General features: G+C 54.0%; 1 protein-coding gene across 1 annotated transcript in view; it reads left to right on the top strand.

Moving 5' to 3' along the window:
* iqgap1 (IQ motif containing GTPase activating protein 1) overlaps positions 1-13,757 on the top strand; it is an 83,068-nt gene that overhangs the window by 36,626 nt on the left and 32,685 nt on the right. The window contains exons 14-23 of the mRNA XM_085972434.1: positions 404-494; positions 1,288-1,455; positions 2,961-3,103; positions 3,725-3,895; positions 4,000-4,083; positions 6,954-7,025; positions 9,430-9,499; positions 10,052-10,260; positions 11,105-11,260; positions 12,056-12,219. Coding sequence (XP_085828560.1) covers positions 404-494; positions 1,288-1,455; positions 2,961-3,103; positions 3,725-3,895; positions 4,000-4,083; positions 6,954-7,025; positions 9,430-9,499; positions 10,052-10,260; positions 11,105-11,260; positions 12,056-12,219 — 1,328 coding nt within the window. The remainder of the gene's footprint in view (positions 1-403; positions 495-1,287; positions 1,456-2,960; positions 3,104-3,724; positions 3,896-3,999; positions 4,084-6,953; positions 7,026-9,429; positions 9,500-10,051; positions 10,261-11,104; positions 11,261-12,055; positions 12,220-13,757) is intronic.

The following is a 13,757-nucleotide window of genomic DNA, read 5'->3' as shown; positions in this document are numbered from 1 at the left end:
GAACCCGGGTCCCTGGCGCTGTGAGGCAACAGTGCTAACCACTATGCCACCGTGCTGCCCTCACTGTCTCACTATCTCACACGTGTACCTTTACTGAACAAAAGAGTTAAAGTTCACAATCACAGACTGTGCGAATATTGCAACAGTGACTGCACTTCAAAAAAAAAAAAGTACATCATTGGCTGTGAAGCACTTTGGGACGTCCTGAGGTGGTGAAAGGCGCTGGAGAAATGCAAGTCTGTCTTTTTAATATTGAGATCGCAGGCCCAACGACGGTGTCTGTTACTCTTTTTTTTCTTTACTAAGCAGAAATGCGATTGACCACATCTGGATTTGCAGTTATCCAGGTGTGGCCTGAGGTAATTCATCCATTGCACCCACTGATGCCTTTGACTCTCCACAGGAGACCCAAGATGACTCCGCCGTTCTCTGGCTTGATGAGATTCAGGACACCGTCTGGAAATCCAACAAGGACACGCAGGACGCCGAGAAATGTGAGTTTCTGCTGCTTCAGAAATCGAGATTTTTCCACAGATATATCAGTAAATCCAGAACACACACTAAATCTCTCACACTTTTCTGATTGGCTCCTTGAGCCTATCGCACAAATACCTGTCTCTGAGCAGATCGCTCTCAAAATTCTTTCCAAATCCCGGGTCTCCTGATCCATCAGTTAGTTACAGAGTTGAAGGTTGTGCGGGTGGGGTTTTCTGCTGCGGTTTCAGGGGCACCGGACACACTCTGGTCCCTCGTTTGATTCAGTTCTCACCTGTTGTCCGCACGCTCTCACTCACTCACAGGCGCGCTCACACTCACTCAAATACCCTAGCACTCACTATCACATACATACAAACAGACTTGCGCACACTCACACTCACTTGCGTATAGTCACACACACATGCACTCGCGCTGTCGCGCACAGTCGCGCGTGCAGTCGCGCACATATTAACACACTTTCCAGCAGGAGTCAGTGGGACATGATCGGGATCAGGAACCCTGACTGATTCCTCCCTCCAGCCCTGGTTCGATTGAGACCAGTTGTAGCACTTGTACTGTTACACAGAGCAGGCACTGAGCCTGGGATCTTCCTGGGCTGTGGGGCTCAGTACCACTCCTGGCAGCACTTTAACCCTCTGATGCACAGTGGGAGCCTAAAGCTGATGGTTTGTAAGATGCTGGGATCTGAAGTCAACAACCCCGGGGGTGCCGGTGACCTGAGCTGACCGTCACTGCCCGTTACGTTCTGGTGCTGCTTCCGTTTGACGTGATCTCTCTCCTGCCGTCTAGTTTCTCTGGGGATTCTGGCCATCAATGAAGCGGTGGACACCGGAGAAACGGCGCGGATACTGAGTGCGCTGCGCTCTCCCGACATCGGGCTGTACGGAGTCACCTCGGAATGTGACGACATCTACCGGCAGGAACTGACCGAGGCGAAGGGAGCCAAAAAGGTGGAAGGTGAGTGAGTGAGGGATCCTCTCTCTGCCCTGGTGTAATTTCACCGCGGCTCCTCCGTTAATAACCCGCCGGTTTTCTTTTCCACGGAGTCGGTGCAGGCCAGCTGCTTGTTGCTGCACCCGGGTTTGCCTTTTGCCGCAGGTTGGAGTGGTGCAGTGAAGCATGAGCTCGGCGCGAGGATTGTCTGCAGGCGGCTATAGAGTTTCTGCAATACCTGGGATGGCAGGAATGATGTATGAGGAGAGATTGGGTCGATTAGGCTTATACTCGCTGGAGTTTAGAAGAATGAGAGGGGATCTCATTGAAACTTATAAAATTCTAACAGGATTGGACAGACTAGATGCAGGAAGGATGTTCCCGATGGTCGGGGAGTCCAGAACCAGGGGTCACAGTCTAAGGATAAGGGGTAAGCCATTTAGGACAGAGAGGAGGAGGAATGTCTTCACCCAGAGAATGGTGAACCTGTGGAATTCTCTACCACAGAAGACAGTGGAGGCCAATTCATTAAATATATTCAAGAAGGAGTTGGATATATTTCTTAAGGCTAAAGGGATCAAGGGATATGGGGAGAAAGCAGGGACAGGGTACTGAATTTGGATGATCAGCCATGATCTCATTGAATGGCGGAGCAGGCTCGAGGGGCCGAATGGCCTACTCCTGCTATAGAATCCGCTGTCAGGAGAGGCAGTTCGAGAAATTGAAATCCATTTAAAATAAAATCTGGATATGAAAAGCTGGTGTCAGTAAAAGTGACCTCGAAGCTATCGGATTGTGGTAAAAACCCAACTGGTTCACCGATGTCCTTTAGGGAAGGAAACCTGCCATCCTTACCCGGGCTGGGCCTGTGTGTGACTCCAGTCACACCTACGTGGTTGCCTCTGAAGCGGCCCAGCGAGCCCCGCCATGTCAAACTCCTCGAGGGCAGTTAGAGACGGCCAATAAATGCTGGGCTTGCCAGCACGCCCACTTCCTGAGAATGAATCAAACCAGAGGCTTTCCTGGTACGGCTCTTGTGCTTTATTCCCCGCCAGTGCTGGTCACTGAGCTGCAAGGCTACCCAGCTTCACAGAGAAATGAGAATGACCGCAGAATTCGATCCCAAAACGCGGCGCAAATCCTGGAATTGGATTTAATCAGAGGCCGGAGGTCAGGTCTGAACGATTGGCCGTAACGAGGTGGCCTTTCTGAGCTCGCGCGCAGCCTGAGGACATTGTTACCCGCGCTGATTCAATCCGAGCATTTTCATTGGGCAGCTGAGACGCTGCCAAGGTCACTGGGCGACGGTCGCTGGGAAACGGTCGCTGGGCGACGGTCACTATGCGACAGCTCCATGTGTTCAGGGGCTGGCAGAGCAGGGGGAGAGAGCAAGAGCGAGAGAGGGGTCTCCACGACATTCGGACAGTGAAGGTTGGGTCCTCCTGGAGTTTGGCGTCGGGTATGTTGGTCAAGGGCAATGCGACGCCAACATTCATGTGTTCCTTTAACCTTTACCCTTTGACCTGCAGGTGACAATGGCAGCCAGTGGGTCAGGCACTGGGTGAAGGGCGGCTACCATTATTATTACAACCTGGCAACAAAGCAAGGGAGCTGGGCGCAGCCGGCCGAGTTTATCCAGAACAACAGGCAGCTGAGCAAGGAGGAAATCCAGGTACCGAGCACAGCCCGATCCCAACCTTTCCCTGGGATTCACGTCTCTGGTTAATGTCGACCACTTCAACAAATGGGAGGTGGATGAATTTGCATCACACATTCTTTTGACAACAATTGGTGTAAAATGTTAAGGGGGGCCCTTGAATTTCCCCCCCTCATTCCTCCAATTCCTACACACTGCCTCCTCCCTGAACCCTCACTGTGTTGGAATAATCTCCTCTAACTCATTCTCTCCCAGGATCTCAACACTCTGGCACTCCTCCCCTCCCTCGGGCTTACCTTCCCTGATACTCAACAGGCTTTTAAAACCCGAACACTGAACTACTCCTTCCTGATTCACCTCAGGATCTCGCTCTAACTTTCTAATCTTGGTCCTGCCAGGGTCCACCTGGTTTGTCTTCTCCCACCCCACCATCCCACCATCGTGGAGATGTTGACTAATTAGAGCAATCAATCTCCATCACTGAGTCTACAACAGACCCAGACATCCTCCTGCTCACTCTCCCTCTCCCTCTCCCTCGCAGCCCCCCTCTCCCTCGCTTCCCCCCCTCCCTCTCCTTCTCTCTCTCTCTCTCTCCCCCTCAGTTGTAACCGGTGATCTCCCTTTTACTCCCCTCAGTCGACTATCTCGGGAGTGACAGCTGCCTATAACCGAGAGCAGCTGTGGGTCGCTAACGAGAGCCTGATCACCAAGTTACAGGCGCGGTGCCGAGGACACCTGGTCCGGAGGGAATACTCTGAGCGACTGAGCTTCCTGAAGAAACAGCAGCCAGCTATCCTGGCCATCCAGGTATGAGGGGCTCGCAATATCGGCTTTCAACAGAAGAATTTAATGCGTAAAAATTCAAATGTGTTCCGTTGGTGGGTTGTGATTGTGGCTGCTTCTTTTTACAGTCTAACTGGAGAGGTTACAAGCAAAAGAAGGCCTACAAGAACAGGCTTCAGTACCTCAAGGACAACACGGCTTCTGCGGTGAAGGTAGAGTGTCCGCTCGCTCCTTTAATTGTTGGGAAATAGTCAGCTTGACTCTTCGATAATTATCATGAAGTGGATTAGTCGGAGAGATAAAAACAGAAAATGCTGGAAACACTCAGTTCGGGCAGCATCTGTGGAGAGAGAAACAGAATCAACGTTTCAGGTCGATGACCCTTCGTCAGAACTGAAAAAAGCTGGAGATGGAACAGGCTTTAAGCAAGTGTAAGGGCAGGGAAAGGGGGGAGGGGAGGAAAGAACAATAGGGAAGGTCTGTGATAGGGTGGAAGACAGGAGCGATTAAATGACAAAAGGGATGCTGGTGCGAGGCAAAAGGAGATGGTAATGGGACGAGTAAAGAAACAAAAGATGGGTCTAGAGGAGGTGTAAATGGGAATAGCAGAATCATCAACAGCTGCCATGTGAAAAAATAGGGGCCGAGGTTATGGTGTGAAATTGTTGAACTCAATGTTGAGTCCAGAGGGCTGTAGAGTGCCGAATCGAAAGATGAGGTGCTGTTCCTCGAGCTTACCTTGAGCTTCACTGGAGCAATGTAAGAGAGATTAAACTGTCTGTAGTGACCGATATCAGCAGGTGCCTGAGCCCAGTGTGTTCAGGAAACTTTCGATTAACCGGCCACTAAATAACCGGAACGCTCTATCCACCGGCAAAATTCAGGAGTCGGTTCAGATAACTTTTTTTTACTTTTAGTTACTTTTTTTACTCATTTGTGGCTGTGCAAGCATGTAGCTGAAGCTGTTGCTAAGCTACAGAGACGCTTGCAACTTGTGCCGATTGTTTTGAAGCAGCAACAGGGTTTGTTGCTTTAGACGGAGCTCTGAGCTCCGTATGTTTTAACTATAGCGTTCGGTTATCCGGCATTGTTGATGGACCGGCACCAGGTCGGTCCCGTCCGTGCCGGATACCAGAAAGTTTCCTGTACAATACTGGCCCCCGTACCCCTGCAGTGTGTGTGACTGGGACCAGCCTCTCTCACTGTGCCTCAGCTCAATGCAGTTTGTAAAACAGCCAATCTTCAGCTTAAACCAATTTTGTTTTTTCTTTTGCTCTTTTCCCCTTCCTGTCTCTATGTTTCTCTCTCGTTTCTCTGTATCTGTATCTCGCGCTCTCTCCCCCCCTCTCTCCTCCCCCCCTCTCTCTCTCTCTCTCCCCTCTCTCTCTCTCCCCCCCTCTCTCTCTCCTCCCCTCTCTCTCTCCTCCCCCCTCTCTCTCTCCTCCCCCCTCTCTCTCTCCTCCCCCTCTCTCTCTCCTCCCCCCTCTCTCTCTCCTCCCCCCTCTCTCTCTCCTCCCCCCTCTCTCTCTCTCTCTCCTCCCCCCCTCTCTCTCTCTCTCTCTCCTCCCCCCCTCTCTCTCTCTCCTCCCCCCCTCTCTCTCTCTCCTCCCCCCCTCTCTCTCTCTCCTCCCCCCCTCTCTCTCTCTCCTCCCCCCCTCTCTCTCTCTCCTCCCCCCCCTCTCTCTCTCCTCCCCCCCTCTCTCTCTCTCCTCCCCCCCTCTCTCTCTCTCCTCCCCCCCTCTCTCTCTCTCCTCCCCCCCTCTCTCTCTCTCTCCTCCCCCCCTCTCTCTCTCTCTCCTCCCCCCCTCTCTCTCTCTCTCCTCCCCCCTCTCTCTCTCTCTCCTCCCCCCCTCTCTCTCTCTCTCCTCCCCCCCTCTCTCTCTCTCCTCCCCCCCTCTCTCTCTCTCCTCCCCCCCTCTCTCTCTCTCCTCCCCCCCTCTCTCTCTCTCCTCCCCCCCTCTCTCTCTCTCCTCCCCCCCTCTCTCTCTCTCCTCCCCCCCTCTCTCTCTCTCCTCCCCCCCTCTCTCTCTCCTCCCCCTCTCTCTCTCCTCCCCCTCTCTCTCTCCTCCCCCCCTCTCTCTCCTCCCCCCTCTCTCTCTCCTCCCCCCTCTCTCTCTCCTTCCCCCTCTCTCTCCTCCCCCCTCTCTCTCTCCTCCCCCCTCTCTCCTCCCCCCCTCTCTCTCTCTCCTCCCCCCCTCTCTCTCCTCCCCCCCTCTCTCTCCTCCCCCCCTCTCTCTCCTCCCCCCTCTCTCTCTCCTCCCCCCCTCTCTCTCTCCTCCCCCCCTCTCTCTCTCCTCCCCCCTCTCTCTCTCCTCCCCCCTCTCTCTCTCCTCCCCCCTCTCTCTCTCCTCCCCCCCTCTCTCTCTCTCCTCCCCCCTCTCTCTCTCTCCTCCCCCCTCTCTCTCTCTCCTCCCCCTCTCTCTCCTCCCCCCCTCTCCTCCCCCCTCTCTCTCTCTCTCTCCTCCCCCCCTCCCTCTCTCTCCTCCCCCCTCCCTCTCTCTCCTCCCCCCTCCCTCTCTCTCCTCCCCCCTCCCTCTCTCTCCTCCCCCCTCCCTCTCTCTCCTCCCCCCTCCCTCTCTCTCCTCCCCCCTCCCTCTCTCTCCTCCCCCCTCTCTCTCTCTCCTCCCCCCCCCTCTCTCTCCTCCCCCCTCCCTCTCTCCTCCCCCCTCCCTCTCCTCCCCCCCCTCTCTCTCTCCTCCCCCCCCTCTCTCTCTCCTCCTCCCCCCCCTCTCTCTCTCCTCCCCCCCTCTCTCTCTCCTCCCCCCTCTCTCTCTCTCCTCCCCCCTCTCTCTCTCTCCTCCCCCCTCTCTCTCTCTCCTCCCCCCTCTCTCTCTCTCCTCCCCCCTCTCTCTCTCTCCTCCCCCCCTCTCTCTCTCCTCCCCCCTCTCTCTCTCTCTCCTCCCCCCTCTCTCTCTCTCTCTCCTCCCCCCTCTCTCTCTCTCTCTCCTCCCCCCTCTCTCTCTCTCTCTCCTCCCCCCTCTCTCTCTCTCTCTCTCCTCCCCCCCTCTCTCTCTCTCCTCCCCCCCCCCCCCCCTCTCTCTCTCCTCCCCCACCCTCTCTCTCTCCCCTCTCTGTCACACAGATTCAGTCCCTAGTTCGGATGCACCAGGCTCGGAAGAAGTACCAGGGTCGGCTGAAGTATTTCAAGGATCATGTGAGTGTTGCTGTGTGTTCTGGGGTTAATGAGTTCACCCCCCACTGGGGTTTGACATTTAAAATAAACTTTCTATTTAAAGATCTGGCTGAATAAAGTATAAGACCTGCAACTCTCAAATGTTTGCCGACTGTGATTGGGAACCATTCGGTGCTGTAACAGCAACAAGCCTGAGATGGGGACTGTAGCGTAGTGGTAATGACACTGGACTAGTAATCCAGGGGCCTGGACTAATGATCCGGAGACGTGAATTCAAATCCCACCACGGCAGCTGGGGAATTTAAATTCAGTTAATGAAATAAATCTGGAATTAAAAAGCTAGTGTCAGTGATGGTGACCATGAAACTATCAGATTGTTGTAAAAACCCATCTGGTTCACTAATGTCCTTTAGGGAAGGCAATCTGCCGTCCTCCTTTCATATGTCACGTGTCCGCCCATTCCACCAGCCTGTCTCTGTCTTCCTGAAGTCTATCACTCTCCTCCTCACTGTTCACGATACTTCCAAGTTTTGTGTCATTTGCATATTTTGAAATACAGGAAACTTTGTGCTATCCGGCACCGACGGGACCGAGCTGTTGCCGTTCCCTCAAAACTGCCGGACACTCCAGCGCTGATGTCGAAAGATACGGAGCTTTTGAGCCTCGTATCTGTCAACAAACCCCGTTGCTTAGCAACAGCTTCTAAACAGTCCAAGCGTCTCTGTAGCTTAGCAACAGCTTCAGCAGACCTTGCAGAGCTTGACTGTTGAGGAAAAAAAGCAACGAGAAGAAAAAAAACCTAACGAAACGGCTCCTGATTTTTGCCGGTGGCTCGAGCATTCCGGACAGTTAACCTCTGGATAACACAAAGTTTCCTGTAGTGCCCTGTACACCCACGTCCAAGTCATTAATGTATATCAAGAAAAGCAGTGGTCCTAGAACCAACCCCTGGGGAACACCACTCCTCCAGTCCGAAAGACAACCGTTCACCACTACTCTCTGTTTCCTGTCACTCAGCCAATTTTGTATCCATGCTGCCACTGTCCCTTTTATTCCATGGGTTCAACTTTGTCCTTACCTGATCTGGCCTGTATATGACTCCAGACCCACAGCAATGTGGTTGACTCTTAACTGCCCTCTGGAATGGCCCAGCGAGCCACTCAACAACTGAGTGTCAGTTACTGGCGTCTCATTCAGCCCATCGTGCCAAGTATCTTCAAATACTCTAACCCCCTTTCTCCCCGAACCCGTTAACATTCTTCCTCTTCTAGTCTTTATCTGATTGCCTTGTAAGTGCTGTGATGTGATTGGATCGCTCGGCTAGCCCCTTAGAATCTCACAGTGCAGAAGGAGGCCACTCGGCCTGCCGTGGGTGATCAGGCATGGCACGGAGCGGTCAGTATGGTGCCAGAGACCAGCGGCCATCGCTGAGGGGGGTCTCTGTCCCTCTGAGAGTGGGGTCCGGGTTCCCCCTGGTGGTGGTGATGTGTTGCAGCACAGAACGAGGCCACTCGGACCGTCACTCCTGTGCCGGCTCTTTGAAAGAGCTCTCCTATTTAGTCCCACACCCCCGCCTTTTCCCCAGAGCCCTGTAAGTGAGTCCGCTTCAAGTACATGTCCAATTGCCTTTTGAAAGTTCTTGTGGAATCTGCTTCCACCGCCCTTTCAGGCAGTGCATTCCAGATCTTAACAGCCCTCTGTGTGAAAACATTTCTCCCCATTCCCCTCTCGTGCTTTTGCCAATGATGTTGAGTCTATGACCTTGTGGTGCTGAATTCCACCACCTTATAACCCCGTGTGGAAAATATTCTCTTCTGCCCTCCCCTGTTGTGCCTCTTGCTCTGACCTCCAATCCATGCCCCTTGTTACTGATCCACTGCCTAATCCGTCACTATTCAGCCTCAAACCCTTTCCTAATTTTGATCCCTTCCTTAACCGTCTCTGCTACAGTGAACACAGTCCCAGTCTCTCCGAGGTCAGGTCGGAGAATCGGACACTGCCTCGCCCCGGTCCCTCCCCGCACAACTCCCCCACCCCCCCCCCCCCCCCCTCTGGACATCACCGGGGTCGCAGACTTATCCTCTCGCCCCTGGGGTCCTCTCGGTCACTCTGTTGTAACGTTGCCAGGACGGAGATATGTTTTGTCGAAAGTTGCATCTCAGTGGTATGACTGCGTGGGGGGAGAGGTGGTGAAGGAAATCCGATGTGTAATTCGACCGTTCAGTCAGGAGTCTGCTGTCCCTCCGCTCAGCCTCGCTGGGTCGGAGTGCGTGCGGGTCAGTAACCGTGCGCTGCCCACTTCTTTCCCCCTGCGCTCTCTCCCTGACCACGCCGGCCGTGAGTTCCACCCCAGGTTACAAGGGCCACTCTCCCGCGGTGCGCACTGACGATGATGTTCACCTCCATCTTTCTCTTTCGTTCCCAGGAAGCTGATATTGTTAAAATCCAGGCATTCATCAGAGCAAACAAGGCCAGAGACGATTATAAAACCCTGAGTGAGTATCAGTCCTCGGGGGCCGGGGAGGGGGCAGTGAGTGTCGGACCCCGGGGGAGGGAGGCGGGAGGAGAGAGTGAGAGAATGTCGGGGGAGTCAGAAAGCTGGATGGAAAAGGGAGACAGGAACCAGGAAGAGGCAATCTCAGTGACCACTGGAGCCTGATGGCGGCTGAAAGAATGAACTGCTCGACCGAGCTGAAAGGGTTAATGGATTTAGCAGCAAGTCACCGACCCGACTGGTCTCCGAAAACCCACATTCGGCGTATCGATGCATTTGTTTGGTGTCTTTCCCCTCTCCTCCCCTCTCTCACTCTTTCTCCTCTCCTCCCCTCTCTCTCTCTCTCTCCTCTCCTCCCCTCTCTCTCTCTCTCTCTCTCTCTCTCTCTCTCTCTCTCTCTCTCTCTCTCTCATCCTCTCCGCTCCCCTCTCACTCACCCTCTCCGCTCCCCTCTCACACTCACCCTCTCCGCTCCCCTCTCACACTCACCCTCTCCTCCTCTCCTCTCGCTCTCTCTCTCTCTCACACACTCACCCTCTCCTCTCTCTGACAGTCAGTGCGGAGCAGCCTCCGATGGCTGTGGTCCGGAAGTTTGTCCACCTGCTCGATCAGAGTGACCAGGACTTCCAGGAGGAGCTGGAAATGATGCGGCTGAGGGAGGAAGTGGTCACCCGCATCCGATCCAATCAGCAACTGGAAAATGATCTCAACCTGATGGATATAAAGATTGGACTCCTGGTGAAGAACAAAATCACACTGCAGGTAACGGGAATATCGCCCCAGGCAATGGGAATACGGGGAAAATCCCATAAAAATTGCACTTCAGGAAATGGGAATGTGGATGCTCTGGTTGACCGCCACCCTCGGCAGTCCTGGGGCACTGAGGGTGGTGGGGGGGGGGGGCAGTGGCGGTGAGGGGACGCTGGCGGTGAGGGGACGGTGACGGACCTGCGGTGGGGGGACGCTGGCGGTGACAGACCTGCGGTGGGGGACGCTGGCGGTGATGGATCTGCGGTGGGGGGACGCTGGCGGTGACGGACCCGCGATGAGGGGACGCTGGCGGTGACAGATTCACGGTGAGGGGACGCTGGCGGTGACGGACCCGTGGTGAGGGGACGGTGACGGACCTGCGGTGGGGGGACACTGGCGGTGACGGACCTGCGGTGGGGGGACACTGGCGGTGACGGACCTGCGGTGGGGGGACACTGGCGGTGACGGACCTGCAGTCGGGGGGACGCTGACGGTGATGGACCCGCGATGAGGGGACGCTGGCGGTGACAGATTCACGGTGAGGGGAAGCTGGCGGTGACGGACCCGTGGTGAGGGGACGCTGGCGGTGACGGACCCGTGGTGAGGGGACGCTGGCGGTGACAGATTCACGGTGGGGGGAAGCTGGCGGTGACGGACCCGTGGTGAGGGGACGCTGGCGGTGACGGACCCGTGGTGAGGGGACGCTGGCAGTGACGGACCCGTGGTGAGGGGACGCTGGCGGTGACGGACCTGCGGTGGGGGGACGCTGGCGGTGACGGACCTGCAGTCGGGGGGACGCTGACGGTGATGGACCCACAGTGAGGGGACGCTGACTGGTCCCGTGCTCATGTTACAGGAAGTGGTGTCGCACAGTAAGAAGCTGACCCGGAAGAACAAGGAGCAGCTGTCGGACATGATGAAGATCAACAAGCAGAAAGGCGGCCTGAAGGCGCTGAGCAAGGAGAAACGGATGAAGCTCGAGGCTTATCAGAACCTCTTCTACCTGCTCCAGGTAAGACTCCACCTGGGGGCTTTCCCACCCGCTCTTTATCCAAGGCCACAATCCCCAACCAGTCAGCCGCGAGGACACCCTGTGCAGTGATCCCATGTGATGCAGTGAGCGAGACGTGTCTGGGCCTTTTGAAAGTGTCAGCTGTGGCCCAGTGGGTAGCACCCTCGCCTCTCAATCAGAAGGTCGTGGGTTCAAGTCCCCACTGCAGAGACTCGAGCACAAAAATCTAGGCTGACACTCCCAGTGCAGTGCTGAGGGAGCGTCGCAATGTTGGAGGTGCCGTCTTTCGGATGAGACGTTAAACCGAGGCCCCGTCTGTCCCCTCTGGTGGATGTAAAAGATCCCACGGCACTATTTCGAAGATGAACAGGGGGAGTTCTCCCCGGTGTCCTGGGCCAATATTTATCCCTCAACCAACATCACTAAAAGACAGATGATCTGGTCATTATCACACTGCTGTTTGTGGGAGCTTGCTGTGCGCAAATTGTCTGCTGCGTTTCCCACATTGCAGCAGTGACTACACTTCAAAAAATACTTCATTGGCTGTGAAACCCTTTGGGACGTCCTGAGGTTGTGAAAGGCGCGGGAAGAGCTTTGGGAGATTTTCCACAATGTCTTTCCTCCACCGTGTCGATGGTGTGTGAATCCCTCGCTGGTCACTGCTGGCGGAACTCACTGCTGGTAGAACTCACACCCCTGGTCTGGAGGAGGAGAAAATAAATTGAATTCATAATAAATTGTTTTGTTCAAAGAATGTAGGAAACGGTGTAAAATAGTGTTTTCTTTTGCCTGCAGACTAACCCCGCCTACCTGGCCAAGCTCATCTTCCAGATGCCTCAGAACAAGTCGACCAAGTTCATGGACTCTGTCATTTTCACCCTGTATAACTACGCCTCGAACCAGCGAGAGGAATATCTGTTGCTGAAACTCTTCAAGACAGCCTTACAGGAAGAGATAAAGTACGTCCTGCGCACATCTCCACATCACTGCTCCCCGATCCCCGTGTCGGCCGTTCAAAAAGGAGCTGGATAAATATCTGGTTCGGGAACGGGATTGAAGGTTGCGGGGATAGGTGCAGATGGAGGTGACCGGACATTCCACACGACTCAATCCCTGTGCTGCTGGGGAGAGGTGTTTCAGTCCAGGCTGAACGTCAGGGGCCAACTGTGATGTGAGGATAGAGGGACAGAACAACATCATAAATAGGAGCAGGAGTCGGCCATTCGGCCCCTCGAGCCTGCCCCGCCATTCACTAAGATCATGGCTGATCTGATCTTGGCCTCGACTCCCCTGTAGTTCAAATATCTGTCTATCTCCGCCTTGAATATATTCACTGACTCCGCCTCCACAGCTCTCTGGGGTAGAGAATTCCAAAGATTCACGACCCTCTGAGAGAAGAAATTCCTCCTCATCTCCGTCTTAAATGGGCGACCCCTTATTCTGAAACTGTGCCCCCTAGTTCTAGATACCCCCAGGAGGGGAAACAACCTCTCAGCATCCACCCTGTCAATCCCCCTCAGAATCTTATGTTTCAATAAGATCACCTCTCATTCTTCTAAACTCCAGTGAGTATAGGCCCAGCCTGCTCAACCTTTCCTCATAAGACAACCCCTTCATCTCAGGAATCAACCTAGTGAACCGTCTCTGAACTGCCTCCAATGTACGTATATCCCTCCTTAAATAAGGGGACCAAAACTGTACACAGTACTCCAGGTGTAGCAAGACTTCCCTACTTTTATACTCCACCCCCTTGCAATAAAGGCCAACATTCCATTTGCCTTCCTAATTACTTGCTGTATCTGCATGCTAACTTTTTGTGTTTCATGTACGAGGACACCCAGATCGCTCTGTACCGCAGCATTCTGTAGTCTCTCTCCATTTAAATAATACTTTGTGTTTCTATTCTTCCTACCAAAGTGAATAACCACATTATACTCCATCTGCCAAATTTTTGCCCCCTCACTTAACCGCTCTATGTCCCTTTGCAGACTCTGTGTCCTCCTCACAACTTGCTTTTCCACCTATCTTTGTATTATCAGCAAATTTGACAACAGTACAATTGGTCCCTTCATCCAAGTCCTGAATATAGATTATAAATAGTTGAGGCCCCAGCACTGATCTCTGTGGCACCCCACTAGTTACAGTTTGCCAACCTGAAAATGACCCATTTATCCCGACTCTGTTCGTTAGCCAATCCTCTATCCATGCTAATATATTACCCCCAACACCATGAGCTCTTAACTAGTGCAGTAACCTTTTTTGTGGCACCTTATCAAAGTGTCTTTCGGAAATCCAAATACACCACATCATGGTTCAAGTGAAGCCCGACCCAACAGAACAGCTCCCTCTTTCCCCAGTACTTGTGCCATTGCAGAGCAGGTAGACCTTTCCCCAGGAGGTTAAATGGGTGGGGAGAGTCGGTGACATGGGGAGAGTTTACATGGGGTGTCTGTTAGTGTGTGTGAGGGGGTGTGAGTCAGTGTACGTGAACGAGATG

The sequence above is a fragment of the Somniosus microcephalus genome, chromosome 32, assembly GCF_052327205.1.
Source record: "Somniosus microcephalus isolate GS21.2 chromosome 32, FLI_Smic_1.0, whole genome shotgun sequence".
Classification (NCBI taxonomy): domain Eukaryota; kingdom Metazoa; phylum Chordata; class Chondrichthyes; order Squaliformes; family Somniosidae; genus Somniosus; species Somniosus microcephalus.
This window is presented reverse-complemented; position numbering and strand designations above follow the sequence as displayed.